General features: G+C 35.1%; 1 protein-coding gene across 4 annotated transcripts in view; it reads right to left on the reverse strand.

Moving 5' to 3' along the window:
- Positions 1-4,942: 4,942 nt before the first annotated feature.
- Positions 4,943-24,926, reverse strand: part of LOC148309220 (nucleolar protein 4) — a 217,675-nt gene continuing 197,691 nt past the window's right edge. The window contains exons 6-14 of one of the 4 annotated variants that reach the window (XM_088260481.1): positions 24,286-24,354; positions 16,969-17,084; positions 15,353-15,523; positions 13,595-13,825; positions 12,983-13,129; positions 11,800-11,951; positions 10,319-10,399; positions 9,099-9,349; positions 4,943-7,459 (exon numbers count right to left, since the gene is read on the reverse strand). In XM_088260481.1, coding sequence (XP_088116607.1) covers positions 7,218-7,459; positions 9,099-9,349; positions 10,319-10,399; positions 11,800-11,951; positions 12,983-13,129; positions 13,595-13,825; positions 15,353-15,523; positions 16,969-17,084; positions 24,286-24,354 — 1,460 coding nt within the window. In that variant the 3' untranslated portion in view covers positions 4,943-7,217. Of the gene's footprint in view, positions 7,469-9,098; positions 9,350-10,318; positions 10,400-11,799; positions 11,952-12,982; positions 13,130-13,594; positions 13,826-15,352; positions 15,524-16,968; positions 17,085-24,285; positions 24,355-24,926 lie in introns of all 4 variants that reach the window. The other 3 variants (XM_088260480.1, XM_088260482.1, XM_088260484.1) reach the window with 3 other exon arrangements.

The following is a 24,926-nucleotide window of genomic DNA, read 5'->3' on the forward strand; positions in this document are numbered from 1 at the left end:
ATAAAAAAAAAAAAAAAAAAATATATATATATATATATATATATATATAGATTTTCATCTATATCTCTTCAAATTTATTATTATTTTTATTTTTTCTTTCACTTTCTTATTTGTTTATTATTTTTAATTTCATTGTATAAAAAAATGTTGTAAAACATATATGGCTGACTAAGTATTGCACCCACCACTTAGTCAAGCTGGATTATAGAGTTACATAAGTATATAATTTTTTTTTTTAAATATGGTTTATATAAAAATTATCCATGTTTTATTTCATGGATTTTCTTTGACAGCGTCATTACGATGACAAACATTGTTTTAATTCAAACGTTATAAGTGAAACAGAAAAATAATCGAAATGTAATCTTTGTGTTTAAATACAGACACAGATGGCAGTAAAAGTGCCATTGTACAGATAAATGTCACCGGGCTTTAACCGAGCGTGGCCGATCGTGGATCATGTGCGCCCATACTCCTTTTTTTTTTAATAACTAATGGCGTTGCATATAGAATATATTGCTTTTGCCCTATCAAGTTAATTAAATAATATTTTTTAATTATAAATAATAATTAACTTATTATTACACTATAAATTGATTCTGTTCAATTAAAAAAAAAAAAAAAACTAAAATATTGTATATAATTGGGTTGGGTATTTGTACGGAGGGGAATAAGCGGGGCCAGAGTTTTAAAAAAATGTTGGCATTTGGTCATTTCTTGGGCAAACAAGGAATATTTGGCTGAGGTCTTCTTCTTCTCAACGACATTCGCAAATGGGGGAGTCAAAGACACTCTCTCGTACAGCAATGCCCCATCCTCATTCGACAAATGGTGGATGTATCTTTCGCCCATACTTCTTTGAGGAAAGTTTTGTTTGGGTGACTATGTACGGCCATACTCCTGGACAGTTTAAGGTTAAATACTTTGGTCTTTGCTAAATAAAAGCTAAATTTGGACTGGTACCTGAAGCGGAGGGCTGATCACCTTTCCTTCATGTGTTAACGATCAAGATAACACTGCATTTATATGATGCAGTGCCCTATGCACCATTGGGGTGCGGATAAGGGTTTGAAGAAGAATAAGAAATAAAAGCTTTCTCAATCCAACATCGATGGCTGTTACGAACTCATATGTGTCATGAAATTGATTGAGCGACGAATGAATCATATATGTATAGAGTTCCAAAAATTTCTGTAGTTTGGTTGTCAATCATGGATATAATGGTGTGATCACTTAACCGTCCTATGACAGGACATAAGCCCTGTGAATACCCAGACTTTCAATTCTTCTTCATCTTTGTTTAGATTTCAAAAAAAAGTCAAAATCATTTTCTTTACAGGTTGAACAGCAGAGTGGCAGTCCTATGAGTCAATGTGATAATATATTTAGTATAAAATACGAAGTGACTGGTGAATGATAAAGAGATTGTTGAATGTGATAATAGCTGGATAAAATAAAACACAGTTTGCATTACATTCAAATATATTATAATAAATTTGTAGTTTTCCCCTTACTTTACATCATAATTCACATTGATTTTCATCTTAACAAATATATTTTCATATAGTTAAATCTCTCCAGAGTGTTTTTTTACAAATTTTAGTAATTTTTCTTCCAAATATAATTATTATAAACTCTCTTTGTTATGGATAAAGCACAGATTTCCTCTTCCAACTGATCCATCCACCCCCTCCAACATAAACATCTTCACATCGCTAACATCAAACCAAATAAAGACCAACTAACACACATATTTACATACAAACAAGTTTATACACATTTTGAACACCAATCAATGCGTGTTGGCTCAATTTTGATTTGTTTTAGTTTTACCTTAGAAAATGGGATTATTACAATGGAGTCAGTTTGCGTGCCAGAAGGGCAGGCCCCAATTGGGGCATGGTAATATTACTGGTGTGCACCTACTTAGTTAAGTTAGAATCCAGGAGCGAAGCAGTTATTTTTTCCATTTTACAATAAATATCAAATATGTCTATTGTCTTTATAAAATAATATAATTTTTTACAAGCATTGAATGATTCATTATCCACTTCTGTAATGCAGTGGTTAACGGGTTTGACTACTGTACTTAAAGCCCCGGGTTGATTCCCAGGAAAGTCCAAATAAATATATGATTTTAAATTTAAGTTTTACCTGGTAAATACCACTATTTCTTCTCAAACACTGTAGAAAATGATACAGAATGCATCGAAACACTATGTTATATTTATACATAGAACACTTGAAAATGACTCCATTGTATTAATAATGAGTTTAAAGTAGAATCGAAGCACAATCTTGTAAAAAAAAAACAATGTTATCTCAAAATTATTGGGGTAAATATTTGTTAAATAAAATATTAAACTATACTCTGTGAAGTACAAATGAGGATGTTAGTCACAAAATTAGATTTTTCCACCGCTAAAGGAGTTTCTACAAGCATTTTGTAAAAACAACGGATGTTGAATGTTGTTGAAATTTCATCTCCGTTTTTTAAGTTACTTATACTTAAGATGGTTTTAAAACGTCTTTGTTATTTTAGAATATAGCTTTACTTTGGCGTCAGCAACTCGATTTTGAATTTTGGTAAGGTATTTTTCTGGGTTATCACGCCACTCTCAAAAACTGGGAGATTACTATAATTGTTTTAAATATCTTTGTTTCATAATACAATATTAAACAAGAAATGTCCAATTTGACAGAAAATAAGTTATAATGCCCTAATGTTCAAACTAAATTATTATTATTATCATGGCAGAATGGGGTTTTTTAAGTATGGTATATGACCATGTCCGCCTCCGTGGTGTAATGGTCAGCGTGTTTAGCTACCGTGCTGGAGGTCCCGGGTTCGATTCCCAGGGGGGAGGTGAAAATAAATATTAGTGATTTAACACTGTAATATTTATTTAATATTACCCTGGACTGGTTCCTGAAGCGCAAGAGTGATCACCTTGCCTTCATGTAAGTAATGATCAAGATAACACTGCGTCAATTTGATACAGTGCCCTATGCACCATTAGGTGCGGATAAGGGTTATAAAAAAAAATAAAAAAAATAAAATATGACCATAGATGTAAAATGATCTATTTGAATGATAAATAAAATTGCTATCGTAAGGACACTCAAATAACTCAAATAATTCCAAGTTTCGAGCTAAAAGAAAATCCAATATGTCAAAATTTGGTTGATCTATGTTTAAAAGTAGCGTTACTAAAACCAAACTAATTTTGACAGTTGACCATGTTTCTAATTTGTAATAAGTAGAAGAAATGCTTGTATTAGTTCGCAACATCATAGAATTGTAATAAGCAGCACAATTTGAAGAGTTAAGTTGATGTTTCAAGGATTTGAATTTGTGGACTTGACCGGACCCTTAGATCCAGTGGACTATATACCAATATTTTTAATCTGCCCTCATATTTTTCCATGTACAGCGATGTACATTTAGTCTATTTTTGCAAATCAAAAGAAAATTAAATAAACATAAATCAGCTGTTAAAAGTATTGAGCGATTTGAAAAGACAGTATAAAAAAGTACATTGTGTGGATACACGAAAAGTAACATTTCAAAGTACAAACAGAACTATTACTATGCACCTTTCTGTACTTGTGTAAAAATTACCAGTGGCTACTTCTGTAAACAAACCTCACATATCCTTTATAAACAATGGAATTATTTGATGCTAAATTAAAATGAGCATATATCGCTCACTCCTTTCAAGAACGTCATAAAACAAAAATCGTCAATTTTCAGTTGTGCATGTTTTCGGAATGCCCAGAAAATGTACTTTATCCCAGCAAAAGCGGCATATTTTAAACTTAATATTTACCCGCTACAGGGCAGAAAGTGTTGTTTTTGCATTTTGAAGAAAAGGTCTTGTTTAATTATTTTTTAAAATATACTAAATATTTTTCAAATGGAGAAACAACCTTCAGGTTTTACAAAAGGTAAAAAGTTCAATAAGTGGCTTGATATTTATTTTTAATACATTGTATAATATTTTTAAACTTTAAAAACGTTCTCCTGAAAAATCAAGTTTTTTGATTTATGACGTTCTTGAAAGGAGTGAGCGATATGTATTCGACAGACAATAAAATACACATACAAAATGTTTTATTTTTTCTAATAATATATCGTCCATTGGACATGTAACATCTATCGGTTAAAAAAACAAAATTTGATCGAAAATCAACATCGTCAATTGTTCAACATCAAATACGTTGAATTATCCGCTAAATACTTTTTAAATCTTCGAAATTTCAACAGAGAAAGAATTCCAAAAGACACACGATGAGGAAAATGGATTAGTGAAATTCTCTTCAATATTCACAAGAGATCAAAATTCTCAGAGAAGTGAGAATAATATCTTCCTACACCTAAAACGCTCAAATCTGTCAATTGGGTAACGAGGCAAAATTATTGTAAACATAATTTTATAAAACACTCAAATTTTTTACAAATAGATAGACCTAACTCGGAAACGAGTTAACAGATGGTACTTATAACTAAGCATTACCAATCAATGGCTTTTAATTAATAAATAAACGAGATTTTGCAGTTGTTATATCCGAACTTCAGATCAAAGAATTACATACAATGCAGTTGAAATGTTTAGGTTGGGCTACTTGTGATTTTTGCATACCTAATCTCACCTTATGAAATAATGTATTTATCTCATGTATTAAAAATATGGGCAAATTAAGACCAAAAATCTGGTAATAGATGACCAATAATAAATAGTGCGGGGAATATGTATTTTAAAATTATGTTAATAAAATTAAACATGGTTGCCACAAAATACATTTTTACAGCTTCCCGATAATAGTTTGAAATGGAATAAGTCATATTTTGCAAGTTAACACCTCATTTTCTACACACTTTCTTACGATTGCATATGATTCTTTGATTCTGGTACAGACTTCATTGAAGTAAAAGTTGGATTTTGTCTAGGCACATTGTGAATGTGACAGTAAAACCGGTCGGTTGTTGCATTGATTATAGTAAGAGTTCCTATCCAGCCCTACAATATACAATTTTCACTACATATATATTCAAAACCTTAAGCCTACTAAATTCGAAATTATTATAAAAATACCAAATATGTCAAATCGTCACTTTTAATTTGTAGTTAAACTATGTATTTTCACCGCCCCTTAACTAAATGGGATAATTTACAATGCAATATAAGTTCACCGCCTAAATAAAGCACGAGAACACAGATACTCAGCGAGAAGTACCGCATTCCGTAGCGCTATACATCGCTATAATATGGCAGCTTACTTTGCCAGAATCCTTCCACCTAAACAGTTAAAATCTCTAATGGAATTTTGGTTTCAATTTACACTCAATCTTTTATATAAACATTATAATAAATACATCACATTTTGTTTTGTTTGTTTTTACAGCTAATTTCCAAAATATTAAATGAAAAAAAATACGAGATCGACAAATAATGGCGCTACTTCGCACCTAACCTAACCTTAAACTGCACCAAAACCATTTGAATGTCATACATAGACATGGCAATTAAAATCAAATCAATTAAAGAATGGTACCTACCCAGTATATAATTTACTTAGTGAAAATTACCAAAGCTGCATGATTTCTTGTTATGTCTTGTCAGCATTTGGCTACCATGCTGGAGGTCCCGAGTTTGATTTCTAGGGAGGTCTAAATAAATATTCTGTAATAAATAACAGTTTTTTTACTCTTATATTAATTTAATAACACCCTGATGGGGACTGATCACCTTGCCTTCATGAAATCAGTGATCAAGAAATCACTGCCTCGACTAAGTGCCCTATGCACCATTGTGTGCAGATAAGGGTCATAATTTGCTGGTTGGTTAATAACTGCAAATAAATATGGATTTGGACATCTAATAATGGCATTTTTAAGATAAATTAAACATATCTCATAGTATGTTTTTAAAAGTTTTACAATAATGTTAAAAAAGAATATGTAAATTTTACATAAATCATAAAAACATTTTTACCACTATCAGAATCTGTCTTTTAAAATAGCTACGGCCGTAAAACAGCACCACGTTTGCATGAATTTTGAGTAGAAAGGCGGAGTCAAATGTACCATATACCTTGGCATTTACAGAATAGTGCAGAATTGCACCAGTATTGAGTATTTAAAGCGAGTGCAGTATAAGGTTAAAACAATTGCAAAGATAACAAGGTAAATTTAGATCTATGTTTACTCTTTAAAATCTAATGCGTTCTTAGATTTACCGATAAGTACAAAATTACAAATGATTTAAGTCATCCATTTGAAGTAAATATAAATAAGTATTTAGTTTGACTCGCGGACTGTAAAAATCGCACAGATTTACAATATATCTATAAGCTTTATATTATAAAGAATTTAAACCTAAAGTCATACTTAGAGTATGTCACTTTACTAGTACGTAATCCGGAATGTTGACTGAATAGTATTAACACCGAGACTTAACATAATTCCACTTGTACTATGAATACACTTTAAATACGCGCTTTTTCACGCTACCTCTTTTTACCGCTAAACTTTGGAAAACCATATAAAAATTATACAATTTTGAACATATTCACATGAAAACATCCTCACCCAGGTAAAATTCATTCGCCAACAAATGTTCTGGTGATCTTTCTCGGCTAACGCAAAACAAAATCAATTTAAACTAAATTCATTGAAGGATAGTATCAACCCAGGATTCAATTCACTTATGCTGTCCACCTCTCCACAGCGTGTTGGTTAGCACGTTCGGCTACTGTGCCGGAGGTCCCGGGTTCGATACCAGATCCATGTTCCATTTCGGGTCAAAATAAATATTTTAAATAGAGATTTTTCACTCCAATATTTATTCAATATTACCCTGGACTGGTACCAGAAGTTTATAATAAATGCAGTGTTTATGTCCAACATTAAAAAAAAGCACCACGTTCAAGAATCATATGATGCAGTGCCCTATGTACCCTATGTATTGGGTGCGGATGAGGGTTTGAAAAAGAAGAGCTCTGGCAGAGAAATATCACCCTAACATTTGTAGGTAACCAACTTCTTTATCCTTGTCCTGGGATTTCACTTTATAAAATAAGCATTAAATGTCACAATAATAAGCCGATCGCATCGACAGCTCATTCCACAGGTCTGGTAAGTATCGTTTCTTCATTCCCTAAGGGAGGTCCTTATTCCTCTAAAGGAAGGTCGCACAAGTGCGTCGGAGCGATCCTCACGGCTGCTGCAGCAGCAGCGTCTCCAGCTCGTCGGCGGAGCGCAGCAGGAAGGCGGCGGACTCCCGGTAGCCCGTGATGAGCTGGCGCACGGCGGCCATCTCGGCCGCGCTCAGCTTGTGCGACAGCAGCAGCGGCTTGCTGGCCGCGTGCGAGGGCGCCAGGCCCAGCGCGGACGCGGCCGTCGCGGAGGACAGCGCCGGGAAGGCGGACAGGGGCGAGGAAGTCTTCATCGACAAGTCTGTGGGCCCTACAAGGAAGATACATTAACACATTTCGGGCAATTATTTTGTACGCCGGCGGACCACTAGCGACAGGTGAAAATAAAGGTCTATCGCAAATTTCTTTCAATATTATTCATATTTAAAGCACTCACTTTGTGGTTAGTCATTTTAACTTACAAGTTTTTTACAAAAATGTTAATAATATAAGTATATAACCACTTACGAGATTTTTATGTCTACCGGTTTCGAGACGTACCCGTCTCTTCGTCAGGACAATCACTACCACAGTATGCCAACAATACCACCCTTCAGCACCATAGCACCATTTACAAACTTAAAACTACACAAAATGTCTAACACCGAAACCGGTAGACATAAAAATCTCGGTGAGTGGTTTTATACTAATATTATTAAAATTTTTGTAAAAAAAATAATAAGTTCTTTCATTTGTTTTGAATAACCTGGGTTCGATGGAACCCCAAGGGTTCGGTGAGTCAGTCTCCCGGATTCGGCGGAGGTCAAAACACACCCGACTTACTGTATTATGTGTATTATGAAAAATGATGCCACGTACGATATATTCATTTATGCAATAGATCTAGTATATTATTTGAAAGGCATATATCAATCTAGCAATAAAAATAATACAACAGCTCAAACGATAAAACAATGCATGTACTCTGCATCGTACAATTATTTTTAACTGGGATGGGAGTTCAAATAAGTCATAACAAATGTACTAGATCTATTGTCATAATGTGTCGTCATTGCAAAATGTGATTTACGAAAACTTCTCTATTCTATGAGATGGGAATCACATAGAATAGAGAATTGGTAATTTCCTGGCTACACTGCCACCCAATAGTCAAATTGTAAATGTCATAATGGTACGTTGTGTGATACCTTTCTTAATATGTATTTTAATCTCTTTATACTATGTCGAGCAACAAAAATGTTTTCCAAATCTAAATTACTCGTTTTGTTAATCTTCAAACCCACTGCCTATCAAGTTAATGTCAGGTATTCTCTGTAATGTGCATATGCCTCTTAGGCTAGTAAGTTTGTCGACCACTGTCCATATTGTTCAAATGAAATTATTTCATTAGTGCGGACAAGATGACTTCATTATAAATTGTTGTGTAATATATCCAAAATTAAACAAGGTTGGATTGAATTCTACTTTTATTTACATATTTATTATAATATGTGATGCGTTTCGTCTTATTAAGACATTATCAAACACTCAAACACGAAACGCGTCACATATTATCATATATATCGTAGGTCATACACGAGAAAGTGACCAAGTGAATTTTTTACAAAAACGTGATTATTGACTATTTCATATCTTACTAGCCTAATATTGCCCTGAAAAAATCCCAAAGCGATTTTTAACTTGGAAGTATAATATATTGACTTATTGAAAATGACTAACTGCATTAATATTTATTTGCGAAGCAAAAGTGACTTAAATGGCCCTCCTGAACCTTTTAGCTTTTGTTAGTTGGTCACTTTCTCCTGTATGACTACGATACGTACATAAAAGTAGAATTCAATCCAATAACCTTGTTTAATTTGGGATATATTACCCAAAAATTTTAAAAATAATTTTACCAACTGTCTGCAGTTACAATAAATGACTTCACTATGACTCACCGTTGCCCGCCAGAGCGACTCCGAGCCCCCCGAAGTTGAGTGCGCCGCCCTGGTGCGCCATGGCGGCCGAGAAGAGCGCGCTCTGGTAGGCGGCCACGGCGGCGCTTGTGCCCCCCGCGGCACCGCCCCCCGCACCCCCCACGCCCGCGCCCAGCGCTGGCAGCAGCGAGGACGTCGGCGGGAAGGCAGACGACAGCGAGGGGACAAACTCCGTCGTGCCCATGGAGGCGGACGGAGTCGACGTGCGCGAACTGGAATTCAAATCACGGCTTGAATTTAATAATTTTAATTTAACACACTAAGGACGAGAAAGATATTTCTATTATATTATTAAACCATCCGCATATCAGTTTTTTTTTCAAAACACGTATGCAAAGACACTAATTGAATGTATCCCCGCAAGTAAGAAAGTTTCCCCGCCCGGAGGGGAGGTGATATGGTTTGTCAAACAATGAGGCGCTAATATTTTGCACTTGATAACTCGAGAACCAACATAGAAATAATCTTTAAATACAGAAAAAAGTACCGCGCACTAAACATTTGATGTTTGTGGTACAAAACAGTCCGACCAATCACAACACTCGCGTGTTTGAGGCGTCAACGGCGTTCAAATCTCATAAAATTAAAACTTTTACTATTTTACCAATAAATATGGTACATATAACTATTATGCACGTATTTTATCGCGTGTCTAGATCAGAAATGTGATTATTAAATTATGATTATATTAAATTAAGAAAAAATAACTCAATAAAACACTATGCCTGGGTTGTAAAGTTTTGATTTCTAACTGGTTTTAGTTGATATTTTAATCAAATGGCGATAAAATTTGCCAGTACAATAAATCTTCACTGATAAGTCAAGCAGCACTCGGGCTCATCATCAGCAAACTCCTTGCTGGAGTCACACTCGGGCTAAACTGAGAACTAGTGAAAGTATTCAATAACAATTTTATCTAATACTACATAATATGAGTGAAAGAAAGTTTTTAGAATGAATATTTCATATTTAAGATTGCATAAAAATACACGACACATGATATATTAACCCAAAAACTGTTACTAGTGCTCTAAAAGCACTTAATTTGAGAATTTGAGTAGTATAAGGTCAAATTAAATTATATTAGGATGGGTTAGGCTAAGTTAGGTTAGGGTAAGCTTAGGTTAGGTTAGGTTAGGTTAGCACTGGCAATATGGGGGTGTGCACCGAGTAGACATTACCTCTGCCGTCCCGGTTGGTGCTGGCCGAACGACTGAGGGAAGTTAGTTCTGAAGAGGGGCAGAGCGGGTGAAGAGGCGGGACTGCAAAGAAATTACATCTCTTTACATCTTCACAGGAGAGGGCTGTGTGGAAGGTGGGTGAACGGCGATGTATTGCAAGACAAAAGTGTGTAGCACACAGTGCACAACGGAGTACTAACACGATAGATGAATAAATATATTCCCAATATTTGTGGTGAAACGGGGGCACAAGTCTCTAACATATACTAAAGGACTTGTGCCCCCTCTGTCCTTGTCACCACAAAATCAATTAGCTCATTGTTTGTGGGAAACGCTCTCTACCAATAGTATGGAAAGTGTCTTTTACATACTATTGGTAGAGAGCGAGAGACATTCATAAACAATCTATTTGCTTACTTTTTGTAGAGTGTGAGAGACGCCATAAAATAGATGAGAATTGGTTTTGCGGTTACTTGTGATTAGTATACGACTATAATTAGTAAACTAAGTATAGTCGGGGTTGATGAAAAAACCACTCAACAATGTGTTGATGAATGACCAAATAACCCAGAGAAATGGCATCAATATTTGAATATTTCATATTAATAGATTTGAATATTTTAATTTTAAATATATAAGTATTATTACATTGTTAGCGGGAAACGCTTAAAAGCGTCTTTTACATACTGTTGGTAGAGAGCGGAAGACGCTTATAAGTGTTCTATAAAACAGATGGGTGTTGGGTTTGTGGTTACTTGTGATTAGTATATGACTTATCAGGGTCGGAGTTGGTGGAAAAACCGCCCGACAACAATATGTTAATATCTAAGAATAAGGCCCCGTTTAGATGAACAGCAGCAGATGCATATTAGTCACCAAGAGATAGTGCCTTGTGAGGGCTACATCATAGTTTAGAGACTAGAATGAATGTGTATTTGATTATGCATTTTTACCAATTGTTGCGCGGTATGATCGATAATCCTGAAATTATCCGGAGCATTGGTCTGTACGTTCCCGATAGTTACCTAAGACAGCGTCGGCATAGATTGTTTCCCATTCCTATATACAGGAGCAACCTGCCGATGGTTATGCCTATAGGAAGATATGCTGAACAATACCTGTTCCATGTGCCTGAGGGGGTATTCCCATAAGGGATTCTTCTACATCTTAACAAGAGTCTTCTGACTTAGTTTTTAATTTACGTTTTTAATGTAGCTTCTTCTCTGGTCTCAATCCTGCGAATTGGTTTGTAGCAACAGATGACATCTCTTTCGTTATTTAATGTATACACCTTACATATTTGTTAGTAATGTATATATTAATTTTTTGAATAAATTGAATTGAATTGAATCAAATTGTGTTGATCAGTACCAATGTGATAAAAGACAGATGGCAAGATTTTGGATCGTAATTAGTTAAAAAGATGTGAAGATACATGATAAATCATCAGCCATGTTTAAAGCCAATATCCAATGAATTACCTGGCTCCTTTACTTCCCCCTCCGTCGGGCTTGGCGCCCCCGCCACTGCTCGTGTGGCAGCCCCCGTTGTGCAGAGAGGACAGGAGGGACGAGGGGGCTTCTCCTTTGATCCCGAACACCCCCGGAATACTGGGAGCGGTCGTGTCCATTGACTGCAAGCACACAAAACAGAAATATAATGACGGTTCTCTACTTAAATCTTAAGAATTGTGACATTTCCATATAATCTAGTGTGGGCCTCAGCATTTGCTCAAGGACCACTAATGTGTCAAGGCAACTAGCCGTAACTCAAGTTGCAGCTGTTTGGCGTAACATGGCTCACAGCGTTCATATAACTGGCCTCAATCATATACAATCACAGATTTTGCTCTATCTCTTTACTTTGCCGAGATATTCATTATCCAAATAGCCGCAAAATTGTACTAATTTGATAGATATTTTGGCAAAAAGCATCATTTTAAGTTAACTTTAAACTCGTTTATCGCAAAATTGCCGTTTTTAACTTGGCTATTTGCCTTTGCACATTAGACCAGTCCAGAGTAATGTTAAATAAATGTTATAGTGTAAAATCACTAATATTTATTTTCACCCCTTCCTCCCTCCCTGGGAATCGAACCAGGGACCTCCAGCACGGTAGCTAAACATGCTAACCATAACACCACGGAGCCGGACAATCTGTTATTATTACTCATTGATTATTCATTGATTATTTAATGAATGAAAATAAAGTTACCATGCCGTGAAAGCATCAAATAAAATGGAAAAGTGTGTAGCAATCTTTCTTCTTCAAACCCTTTTCCGCACCCCAATGGTGCATAGGGCACTGCATTATATAAACGCAGTGTTATCTTGATCGTTAATACATGAAGGTAAGGTGATCAGCCCTCCGCTTCAGGTCCAGGATAATATTGAATAAATATTACAGTGAAAAAAATCACTTTTATTTGACCCCCCCCCCTGGGAATCGAACCCGGGACCTCCAGTACGGTAGCTCAGCGTGCTGACAATTACACTACGGAGGCGGACAAAAGCAATCTTTCCTTGAAATAAAAGACTGAAATTTAAAAAGAGGATAATGTGAATTTTGTCGTCTGGAAGGAAACTACGTAAAACCTCTCAGGAGAAGCCGGACAACAGTCAACTTTGTGTCCTAGGTTAGGTTAGGTTGAGATGGGTGACTCACCAAAGATGTGGAGGTGGTGGGCATCGGTTGGCTGACCGGCTCTAGGCCCAGCCGCATCCTCTTGGCGTTGTGACTCTCGTTCTCGCACGCCTGCGCCAGTATCTGCTCCGCTTGGACCGACGTCAAGTGCGCCGGAGTAGGGCGAATCTGTGAACAACATGCTCCAATTATACCCAGTCATCCAGAAACCATTCAAGCCACATAAGGGAAAATACACATAAATAATCGGTAAATATTAACGTATAATATGCGTTTTTTGTAACTGCAGACAGTTGGTAGAATTCCATATGGAATTGTTGTGTAATATATCCAAAATTAAACAAGGTTTATTTGGTTGAATTGTACATTTATTTATGTATATGTTAATACGTGACGCGTTTCGTCTTCTTAGGACATTTGTCTTCTTAGGACTTCTTAGAAGTCAAATGAGTTTGATGAAGAAGAAGAAGAACAAATAGTCTTTGTGGAATAAGTTGAACAGTTTTGGAGCTATGAAAAATGAGTGTCTTTGCGCAAGTCTGGATTTACAAAAAGGGATTTCTAATAAATTATTCATTCTTTGGCTAGATCTATTATTATTTTTAGGAAATAAATGTTAAAATGATTAGTTACAGTGGCGTCCCATTGCGGCGTGGCGGTCCCGGCGGAGGCGTTCCCGTCGCGAACCTTCTTGTTCCGGCGGCAGCTCTTCAGGTAGGTGCGGATCCGCTTGCGCGCCCTCTCCGCGAACTCGGGGAACTGGCGCGTGCACGAGTCGATGATGGCCTGGATCTTCTCCTTGGGCTGCTTGGAGATGGGCACCATGCGGTCCAGGTTCTCGTCCACAAACAGCCGCACAAACATCTGCACAGAGGACATCGCAACTCTAATTTATATTTGAAGCAATTACTTTGTGACTTTCCATTTTATTATTAGAATATAACTTTGTTTTAAAAAATGACAATATTTCGTCCTCATACAGGAGAAAATGACCAAGTCCATTTTATACAAATACCTGATTATTGACTATTTGACACCTTACTAGCTTAATATTGACCTGGAAAAAATCCTAAAGCGATTTTAAACTTGAAAGTATAATATATTGACTGGTTAAAAATGACTAACTGTATTGATGCTTATTTTCTTGCCAAGCAAAAGTGACTTAAATGGCCCTCCTGAACATTTTATGTTTTGTTAGTTGGTCACTTTCTCCTGTACAACTATAATTTGTTTTAAATTCTTTTGCATTTCACAACTACACATTATAATTACGAGTACAAAAAAATTGATAAAATATTAATACAAAAAAAGATCCCACAAAGGCATGTCTTGGCTCTACCCGACCCAGTTTCTCCAGGGTATGCTTGGCTACAATAGTTTAGAGACTAGAAGGAATGCGTATTTGATTACGCATTTTTATCGATTGTTGCGCGGTATGATCGATAATCCTGAAATTATCCAGAGCATTGGTCTGTATGTTCCCGATAGTTACCTAAGACAGCGTCGGCATAGATTGTTTCAGATTCCTATACACAGGACCAACCTGCCGATGGTTATGCCTGTAGGAAGAGCTACCGCTATGTTGAACAATATCACATTGGATATTGATCTGTTCCATGTGTCCGAAGGAGTTTTCCGAAGCGAGATTCTTCTACACATTTAACAAGAGTCTTCTTGTGTAATTTTTAATTTGTTTTTTTAATGTATACGCCTTAAATGTTTGTTTGTAATGTATATATTAATTATTGAATAAATTGAATTGAATTGAATTGAATGTCCTGTGTGTGGGTATACATTAAATTTTAGGTTATAGTAAAGGGCACTGGCAAGAATACAATAGATTTTATCAGAAATAAAATTAGATTCAAAGTGCTAGTATAAACTAAAAATATTTGATTTTAACAGAAAACAAAAAGATGAAAATGAAAAAAGTTTTGTATAAAGTATTGTAAAAAAAAGAGAAATAATAAATAATAAATGACAGTAATAAAACATTTTGAGTGTGTCCAAATACTTGTTCACAAAATCTGGATTATCTCCAATTACAGGAGTTATTTTCATATTATTTTTGACATCTCATCAAAGATCAAGAAGAATATGGAAGTCTGGGCATTTACGGGGCTGACGACCGTCATAGTCTGGTTTAAGTGATCACTTTACACACGTGTAACATTCACCAATTCTACCCATCATTGACAACCACACTACTCAAATTCTTGGAAGTTCTATATATATGACCCAATTTAGAAACCTTGTTCTTGAATCACTAGAACTTAAGTTCTGCCCAGACTTCCATATTCTTCTTCATCTTTGATGAGATGTCAAAAAAATAATATGATAGTAATAAAAATAATAATAATGGTGTCTCAACATCTGGTCATGAATCCTTACATTAAAAGCCTTTAGTCTCTCCGGGTCGTGATGCTGTGGGTCCAGCCTGTCGTCGCTCTCGTCATCTGAAGCCAGTGTGTCTTCGTCCTCTTTTCCGTTGCCGGCTGACGAGGACGTCTCATCGTGAGCGCCCCCGGGACCCTCGGAGCCGGCTCCCAGCAGCACAGGGCTCTGTAATCAATCAACCGACAAATTGTTATACATCACTCCTGTAACACATCAAAAACCGTTTTTTTATTTTTATTTATTGATTTGGCGTTTAATTTGTAGAACTCCATTTTAATTTATGTATTAATTTTAAATCAAACACAGATTTTTTGAGTCTACTAAGTTGTATTTTATTAACAAAAACACATAAAAAATTATATTGTGACAATTGTTTCGCCTTGTTAGGGCATTATCAAACATTCGTTTATTAAAAATATTACATAATGTATTTCTATTCTAACACTTACCCACACCCAGTAGTGCATAGGGCACTGCATCGTATAGAAGCAGTGTTATCTTGATCGTAAAATACACAAAGGAAAACTGGGTGATATTAAAAAATATATTGAAATAATGACTGAAAAATCATGAATATTTATTTTGTCCCTCTTGGGAATTGAATCCAGAACCTCCACAATAGTAGCCTAGCGCGCTATATGACGCATTGCCCTATGCGCCATTAGGGTGCAGATAACGGTTTGAATTTTTTCTGGGCAATATGAGATGCAAATATAAAAATATGCCCGTATGTTCATAGGGCATTACATTCCAACCACAGCTGCCGTGGTTTATGTGTGTGATTATGATTACTAAGGTAGGGTAATCAGTTCTGCAGGCCAGATTCATAGATATAGGAGTGGAATATATTTGGTGAGGTGTAGAAGGCCAGAGTGAAGGACATTACAGTGCCCGCTCGCTTATCCGAACGGTCCATAATCCGAACGATGGCAGTCTTTAAAATTCTAGCCGTGAAGCTTTCAACAATACCATCAACTGGGCTGAAGAAGTCGTCCAGAACACTGAGGAATTGATGGTTTTGAGACGATGCGTGATTTAGCCCTTGAACACCAGTTAGATATGTCGGTTCAAAATAATATATCTCATTATTTCAAGCTAAAATAATAAATATAAAAATAATAAAAAAATCATTCAAATTCGAAATAATTTTTTTAAATGAAAAGCATATTCATAAATTGAAATTAGATTTTATCTCTATTTTTTTCAAAACGCTCTGTAATCCGAACGATTCCCTATTCTGAACAATTCCCTAATCCAAACAATTCAACAAACCAATCGAATCCACAATCCGAACAAATCCACAATACGAACGATTCAACAATCCGAACGTATAACCAATCCGAACGAATCCACAATCCGAACGAATCTCCAATCCGAACGAATCCACAATCCGAATGAATCACCTATCCGAAGAACTCACTGCACGATTTAAGTTCGGATTAGCGAGCTGGTACTGTAGTCGTTTTTAGCAGAAGAAGAAAATAGAAGGAACAGTGGTTCATATAGGAGAGGAAAAGGAATGTCTACAGTGACTAGGAGTCCGCACAGTGCGGGCCGGGCCAGTGCACCCGACCTCACCCCTCCCGATCCCACATCACCTTCCAACTCACCGGCTGGTCCCTCCGGCGGCCCGCGAGGCCGAGCGCCGAGTGGTAGGAGGCCCACAGGTCCGCCATGTTGGTGTCGCCGACTCCGCCTCCCGCGTCGTTAGCGTCGCCATTTCGCGCTGTAAGAAAAAAAATATTTTTTTGACATCTCAACAAATATGAAGAAGAATATGGAAGAATTTACAGGGCTAACGACCGTCGTAGGCTTGGTTAAGTGATCACTTTACGCACGTGTAACATTCACCAATTCTACCCATGATTGACAACCACACTACTCAAATTCTTGAAACTTCTAGGTTCATATAATGATCAAACTCGTAACACGCGCGTTCATGATAAGTTTTTTTTCGAAATAAATACATGGTTTTGAAAAGAAAAGAGATATTGAAAGATAAGGAGTAACAAAAAAATATTTATTCGCCTGATTCTTGTGCAAGGGCAGCACGTGTGGCTTGTTGCGCAGCCGGTCGCGTAGTGACTTTGTATATTTGAAGGTACAGATTAATGCAATTGTACTGATACATACCATATATCGGTACTGTAATGGCAAAGGGGTATATCTGTCAAATTTTTCATTTTCTAAGTTTGTTAAATGTGTTAAATTTGGTCTGAGACAGATATACCCCTTTGCCTTTACACTACCGATATGCGGATGTCACCATTATATGATCGTTGATTTGGTTGGTTGGAAGATGTTGCTTTTATCAATAAGCCCGCCAATGTACTTATTTATTTTCTGTACATGAAGTTTAAATAAATAAATGTGATCGTAGATATTGTACTGTTGAAGCAAAAATGCAGCTAAATATATTTTTTTAAATTTCAATGACGCAGTTTTATTTTTTGAACTAGATTCCAGAAAGTTCTAGTTGATGACACACACATCAAAACACCTCACGAATCAAATATATAGTATGAACTGAATCATCAATTTTATTTTATTTTAAATGTATGCAAACAAAACGTCTCCACGTATGTATTTTGCAAGGCAATTTAAATAAAAACAGTTTATAACTATTCGTTCATGGTAAATAGTGCTATCTACCATACTTGGTGGTTACTAAACGTAAATTAAAAATGGATAGATTTTACCAAAAAGTGACTGCTGAATCAATGAAATAAATAAAACATGTGATTATGTGCTCAATTCAAAAGAGTTTTTATCTAATTTCATTAATTTATTCGGCACTTTACGGTAAAAATCTATCCATTTTCAATTTAAGTTTTACCTCGTAAATACCACTATTTCTTAAAATCTACTGTGACACGTGTTTCGATGCATTCCGCATCATTTTCAAACGCAGTATTTGAAAATGAAGCGCCATGCATCTAAACACGTCACAGTAGATTTTAAGAAATAGTGGTATTTACTAAGTAACACTTAAATTAAAAATAGTTTTTATCTATATAAATAAAAATGTAAATGTTAGTTTCTTCAAAAACTCAAATTTACTCAAGTTTTTCACCAATCGCTTTGAAATTTCGACACAGCATCGCAATCGAATATACACATATTTTTATACATGACTGGTGTTTTTACGTGTGACAATAAAAACATGATTTTTTTAAACATATTTTTACGAAAACGTAAGCCATTCTCAGACTTCTATCTTCTTTCATAAAAAAGGGAAGAACGACGCATGTTTCATGTCAAATTAAGACACCTTTAAAATAAATTTAACTGAGGGGGTAATAAGACAGGTATGGCTGTTGATATGTGATTATTTGAATAAATTTCGCATTTTAAAAGTTGTTCTGAAAGGTCACACGTCATCACCCCACGTTCTTTAAATGATTGAGTGATACTTGAACAGTTTTACTTTAAAAGGGAAGTATCCATGTCGATTTTATAGGTTTACAGGGCAAAAAAGGTATAATACCTTTTTTTTTTAAATAATTATACTAATAGCTACTTTCTTAATTTATCTTATTAAGAGTCTATTATGTATATGGTGGGGTTTTTTTCGTTTTCATTTGCTCATATATTAAATATATTTTTCTCTTTTGGTAATTTTTGGTTGGGCTATTTTCCGTTCTGGAGGTCCCGGGTTCGATTCCCAGGGGGGATCAAACAAATCAAAGTGATTTTTTTTCTTATATTTATTCAATATTTTCCTGGACTGGTACCTGAAGCGGAGGACTAATAACCTTTCCTTCGTGTGTTAACGATCAAGATAACACTGTGTTTATATAATGCAGTGCCCTATGCACCATTGGGGTAACGGATAACAGTTTGAATTGAATTGAATTATTTTCTTCGCTTATTTTTTCAATACCTTTTTTGTTTGCTTGATAATTAGCACATCTAATATTTTAGCTGGTTTTCTGTTAATGCTTTAAAATTTTAAACAGCTTTTCCTGTTTTGTTTTTTTTTGTTTATTTCGTTCCTCTCTTTATAATGTTTGTTTCTTGTTTTTGTTATTTCTGCTAACTTCCATTTCGTCATCTGTTCATCTCTTTATTATGTTATTTCATATTTTATTAAATATTTCTGTTTTCTGATTACATCCATACATTTTTATACATTTTTCTATTTGTTTTTCTTTTTATTTATATAAATTGTACACATTTATTTGAAGAACAATTATAAACATATTTAAAATATTTTTTTGCAGAGACCCACCAAGCCACCTTGTGTGTCTTGTCGGTGGAGTTCTTTTTACATACATTTTTATTGATTTTATCCATTTTAACCTAATATACACACAAAAAAGAGAGAGAAAAATAAAAACATAAACTTTTTTACAATTTTCATAGAATTAACTGTTGATAATTTACCCATTCCTTTGTTCCATATTTTATTTTGACAGACACCATAAGAAAAAATTAAAAATGTAAATTAATGCGAATCGGACACTCCAATGAAGTTCAATAGAAAAAAAATTGTCACATACGAAAATAATTTTAAAAATATTTTAAAAATCGTATCTTTACGCCTATATCCGCATCATTTTCAAACACGGTGTTTAAAAATGATGCGGAATGCATCGAAACACGTGTCACAGTAGATTTTAAGAAATAGTGGTATTTACTAAGTAAAACTTTAATTAAAAATTGTTTTATCTTTAAGTATAAATAAAAATGTAAATGTTAGTTTCTTCAAAAACTCATATTTACTCAAGTTTTTCACCAATCACTTTGTAATTTCGACACAGCATCGCACTCGAATATAGGCATATTTTTATACATGGTGTTTTTACCTGTGACAAAAATTTTTTTTAACATATTTTTACGAAAACGTAAGCCATGCTCAGACTTCTATCTTCTTTCATAAAAAAAAAGGAAATAACGATATCGCGTTTCATATCAACGTAGGACACCTTTAAAATAAATTATATTATTCAATTATTAATAGTTATTTTACAAATAGTTATTGAATTATTTTATGGATAATAGGAGTGGGTTAATTGGAAAATAATCGAAGAGTAAACGGGCGTCAAGGGGTTAATATGCGTATTGCATAATGATATTCAGTATGGAGTATACGCACATACGAGTATAATGTAATGGCGTAATAGTTCAACTGCCCCGAGAGGGAGAGAACCGGTGACCTTTAGGCAGCCCAACGGACATTCCCTCATAAGGGTAATTAGTGGCCGGCTGACTCTATACTGCGACAAGCTGCTATACACTGCACCAAGATGGCCGATCGAATCAAACAACGTCTTCTTTAATCGTTACTTAAAGGTCTACTCTCAAATATACAATTCAGAACTTTTTCAGAACAGATTTTTTTAGGAATATATTTGGGATATGGTTTTTTTCCCAGCCAGACTTCCTTATATTGAACTGCACGGCCAACCCCAAGATACACGACTCTGGGGCAGACCGCCAAAGAGATGGATTGACAGCTGGGAATTCACATATCAGGAAGCTAATCCCTCTTAAAAACAGGCTATAAGGCCTATACCAAACAGAAGAAGAAGAAGAAGAAGAGGTTTTTTTTACGAATTTAAATTGTACATAAAGAAAAAAAACTTTTTACAAAGGTAAAATTTTGAAAGGTAAATTTAATACTTTTTGAAAGCAATAACTCTTTTCTTTTCAAAAGCACATATATTTTTTTTAAACTTATTTTCTCAATACAAAAACGGTGTTTTAAGCAAAAAATTCAATTACTTCAAATGTTACCTGGGTTTCAAGAACTATATCTGAAATACGACTATATCCTCCGTACCACACATTTTCCCGATTTCCGTATTCCTTATTCGTTATCTTAACGGGTTCCGGTTATGCATCTCGAAGCCCTCATTTCTCAAGTTCTTAAAAGAGATTTGGTTACCATAACAATAATATTTAAAATAGGTGTTTTTTTTTAGGCTTAGTTTTTAAACTGGCAACATTGTTTCTACAGACTGTCAATTTGACAGTTGACAGTTGATTTGTAGTCAGTACTTTTTGCCATTTCACCATGAATACACCAAATGACCATTTTGCGCGTCGTAGGTTCGGTGAATGGGCCGAAAACAATATTCAGCGTGATCCTTTTTTTCCACGCAAAAATTTGTTCACCGATGAGGCACATTTTAGGTTAAATGACTATGTCAATAAGCAGAATTGCCGATTTCGGAGTGGAGAAAACCCATAAGACTTTGCAGAAACGCCTTTACATCCTCATATTTGGTGTGCTTTATGGGTAGGTGGAATCATCAGCCCATATTTTTTTAAAGACGATGCCGGCCAGTATGTTACGGTCAATGGAGAGCGCTACAGAACCATGACTACTGACTTCTTCGTACCTCAGTTGAATGGCATTAATGTGACAGAGCTGTGGTTTTAACAAGATGGCGCAACATGCCACAAGGCGGTTGCCACAATCAATTTATTGCGGGAAATTTGAATTTGTATACCTCTAAAAAAACTTCATTTGGACTATAGTCGAGGCTTAGGACCACAGTTGTATGAAATTATATTACATCACAAGGTAGGTACATACATAAATATAATCAGAGGAAGATAAGGTTGTGTGTGTCGAGGAATGCAGTGGGTGTCAATGTGTTAGTGAGCGCGAAAATGCACTACAAAAATAAAATGCACATATACTAACTACAGTAAGTAAAAACAATCAAATAAAAAAAAAACACAAAACCACAAAATAGCACACACACATTATATTATATATATGAAACGAAATAGGCGATGACCACAATACTATGATAACATTGATCTAGATATTACCACAAAATATTGTATTGTTCTAACAATTGGCTCACTACCGTATAAAAAAGATTCGATATTTTTCAATCAATTATACACTTATAAAATACGATAATTTCACGGCCCCAAAAAGGGTTGCTGTCGCGAATTTAAATTATTTTTCTAAATGAAAAAAACGTATTTCGCTCATTTGGTGCAACAATGACGTAATTTCCATTTTTTAAACAAGTCATATCGCTCACTCGTTTCAAGAACGTCATAAATCAAAAAACTTGATTTTTCAGGAGAACGTTTAAAGTTTAAAAATATAACATAATATATTAAAAACAAATATCAAGCCAATTATTTAACTTTTTACTGTGCAACAGATCTTTTTAGGTAAAACCTGAAGGTTTTTTCTCCATTTGAAAAATATTTAGTTTATTTAAAAAAAATAATTAAACAATACCTTTTCTTCAAAATGCAAAAACAACATTTTCTACCCTGTAGCGGGTAAATATTAAGTTAAAAATATGCCGCTGTTGCTGGGATATAGTACATTTTCTGGGCATTCCGAAAACATGCACAACTGAAAATTGACTATTTTTTATTTTTGACGTTCTCAAAAGGAGTGAGCGATATATCAAAATTTGCGGAACGACTATTTACATGGGGAGAAACATGGAAAGAATTGATTTTGTGGTGAAAAGCTGCGGCGAGATGGCGCGAGTGTCGTTGTAGAATTGAGTAAAATGGCGCAATTTCTGTTGCTACAGCATCTGAATGGCATCTCCTGTAATATTTGTAAAAGTGTAATGACGCCATTACTGCACCAAATGAACGATATGTTGAATATGAAGTTAAAACACCTTTAAAAAAACAGTGTCTACCTTAAAATCTTACTATCCACTTCTATGCTGATTTAAAACTCACTACACGCCACTGCTGTCTATCATATCATCCTTTCACCTTCAACACCTTACCTGATTCTGCTAACTCTCCTATATTAACACGTTAAAACCACACAAAGTGATTTATGAATGATAAGGAGAGTTTTATTAATATAACACTCTCTAAGGAGAGTGTTATACATATTAGAGAGATGATAAGTCATTCATCGATACCACAAAATTAACAATGTAATACGCAAAATATATTTCCTTTTCTTGTTTCATCAATTTGCTGATTCGTATATAATATATAGGTACCGTAGAACGGGGCTACTTGAACTTTGATGTGTTACTTGAGCCCAGTACAATTTTTTTTATTTAGATCTGTATTTGGTCTACAATAATGAACGTATCGACATGATTCATTGATTCCCTGACAGGTGACACTTATACGTTCATTATTGTAGACCAAATACATATTATTTTTTTTTGTACTGGGCTCAAGTAACACATCAAAGTTCAAGTAGCCCCGTTCTACGGTACAATATTTTTCTAAAATTAAACTATTATTCATACTGCAAAACGCTAAATTTATGTTTAGTTTTTCGTTCTTTCTTATATGCGCTATTTAGTCAATAATACCCTGTATTGGAACCTGAAGCGGAGAGCTGATCACCTTTCCTTCATGTACTTAACGATCAAGATAACTCTGGGTTTATATGATGCAGTGCCCTATGCACCATTGGGGTTGCGGATAAGGCTTTGAAGAAGGTACCTGAAGCGCAAAGCTGATCACCTGTCCTTCGTGTATTTAACGATCAAGATAACACACGAATGCCGGTGGTGTTATGAAAGTTTTTAGTTTTTTAAACGATCGATTTATGAACGAACCTAACCTGACTACTTTCTAGTAATTGGCATACCTGAATCGTGCCATGTTTTTCTCGGTCTTCCTCTGCTCCTTTTTCCAATATTTTACTAAAATTAAACTATCATTCATACTGCAAATCGCTGAATTTATGTTTATTTTTTCGTTCTTTCTTATGAAGCTATATGCGCTAATTATTCAATAAGACCCTGGACTGGAACATGAAGCGAAGATCGTCTTTTAAACGATCGTCTTTTAAACGATTGTCTTTTAAACGATCGATTTTTGAACGATGGACGAAGAGCCAATTATTACGAAAAATGCAAAAGTCACGCAAAAACAAAAACGAAGTAAAAAATACAAAAGTGCCGAAAGCCAAACAAGGATGCCAAAAAAATTTTGAATTCCGTCAAACTATTTTTTACCTTTCTTCTGACTTTGCAAGTTCCACGCGAGAAGCAATAGCTTTATCTTGTCCGCGTCTTTCAGCAAACCTGTCGGCAAACATTCGGCCAATGTCACATCGAGCTGGTACACATCACATCGAAAGTATAAACACAAAACAAATCCAAACAAGGAGAAACATCACACAAAAAAATAGGGAAAATAAGTTGAAACAGACAGACGCGAAATTTGTGAATTTTAAATTATTATTTATTGTTGTAACTGCAGGCAGTTGGTAGAATTCCACATTGAATTGCTGGGTAATATATCCAAAATTAAACACGGTTTATGTTGGATTGAATTCTACATTTATTTATGTATATGTTAATACGTGACGCGTTTCGTCTTCTTAAACAAACACGATGAGTGTTTGATAATGTCCTAAGACTTTCTACATTATTTATGTACTATTATTTATGTATCATTATTTATGTATTATTATTATCGGACATTTGTCCGCCTCCGTAGTGTAATGGTCAGCACGCTCGGCTACCGTTCTGGAAGTCCCGGGTTCGATTCCCAGGGGGGGTCAAATAAATATAAGTGATTTTTTTCACTGTAATATTTATTCAATATTACCCTGAACTGGTACCGGAAGGGAGAGAGATTATCACCTTTCCTT

Source organism: Brachycentrus maculatus, unplaced genomic scaffold (genome assembly GCF_059751285.1).
Source record: "Brachycentrus maculatus isolate JH-2025_06_01 unplaced genomic scaffold, ASM5975128v1 h1tg000136l, whole genome shotgun sequence".
Taxonomy (NCBI): Eukaryota; Metazoa; Arthropoda; class Insecta; order Trichoptera; family Brachycentridae; genus Brachycentrus; species Brachycentrus maculatus.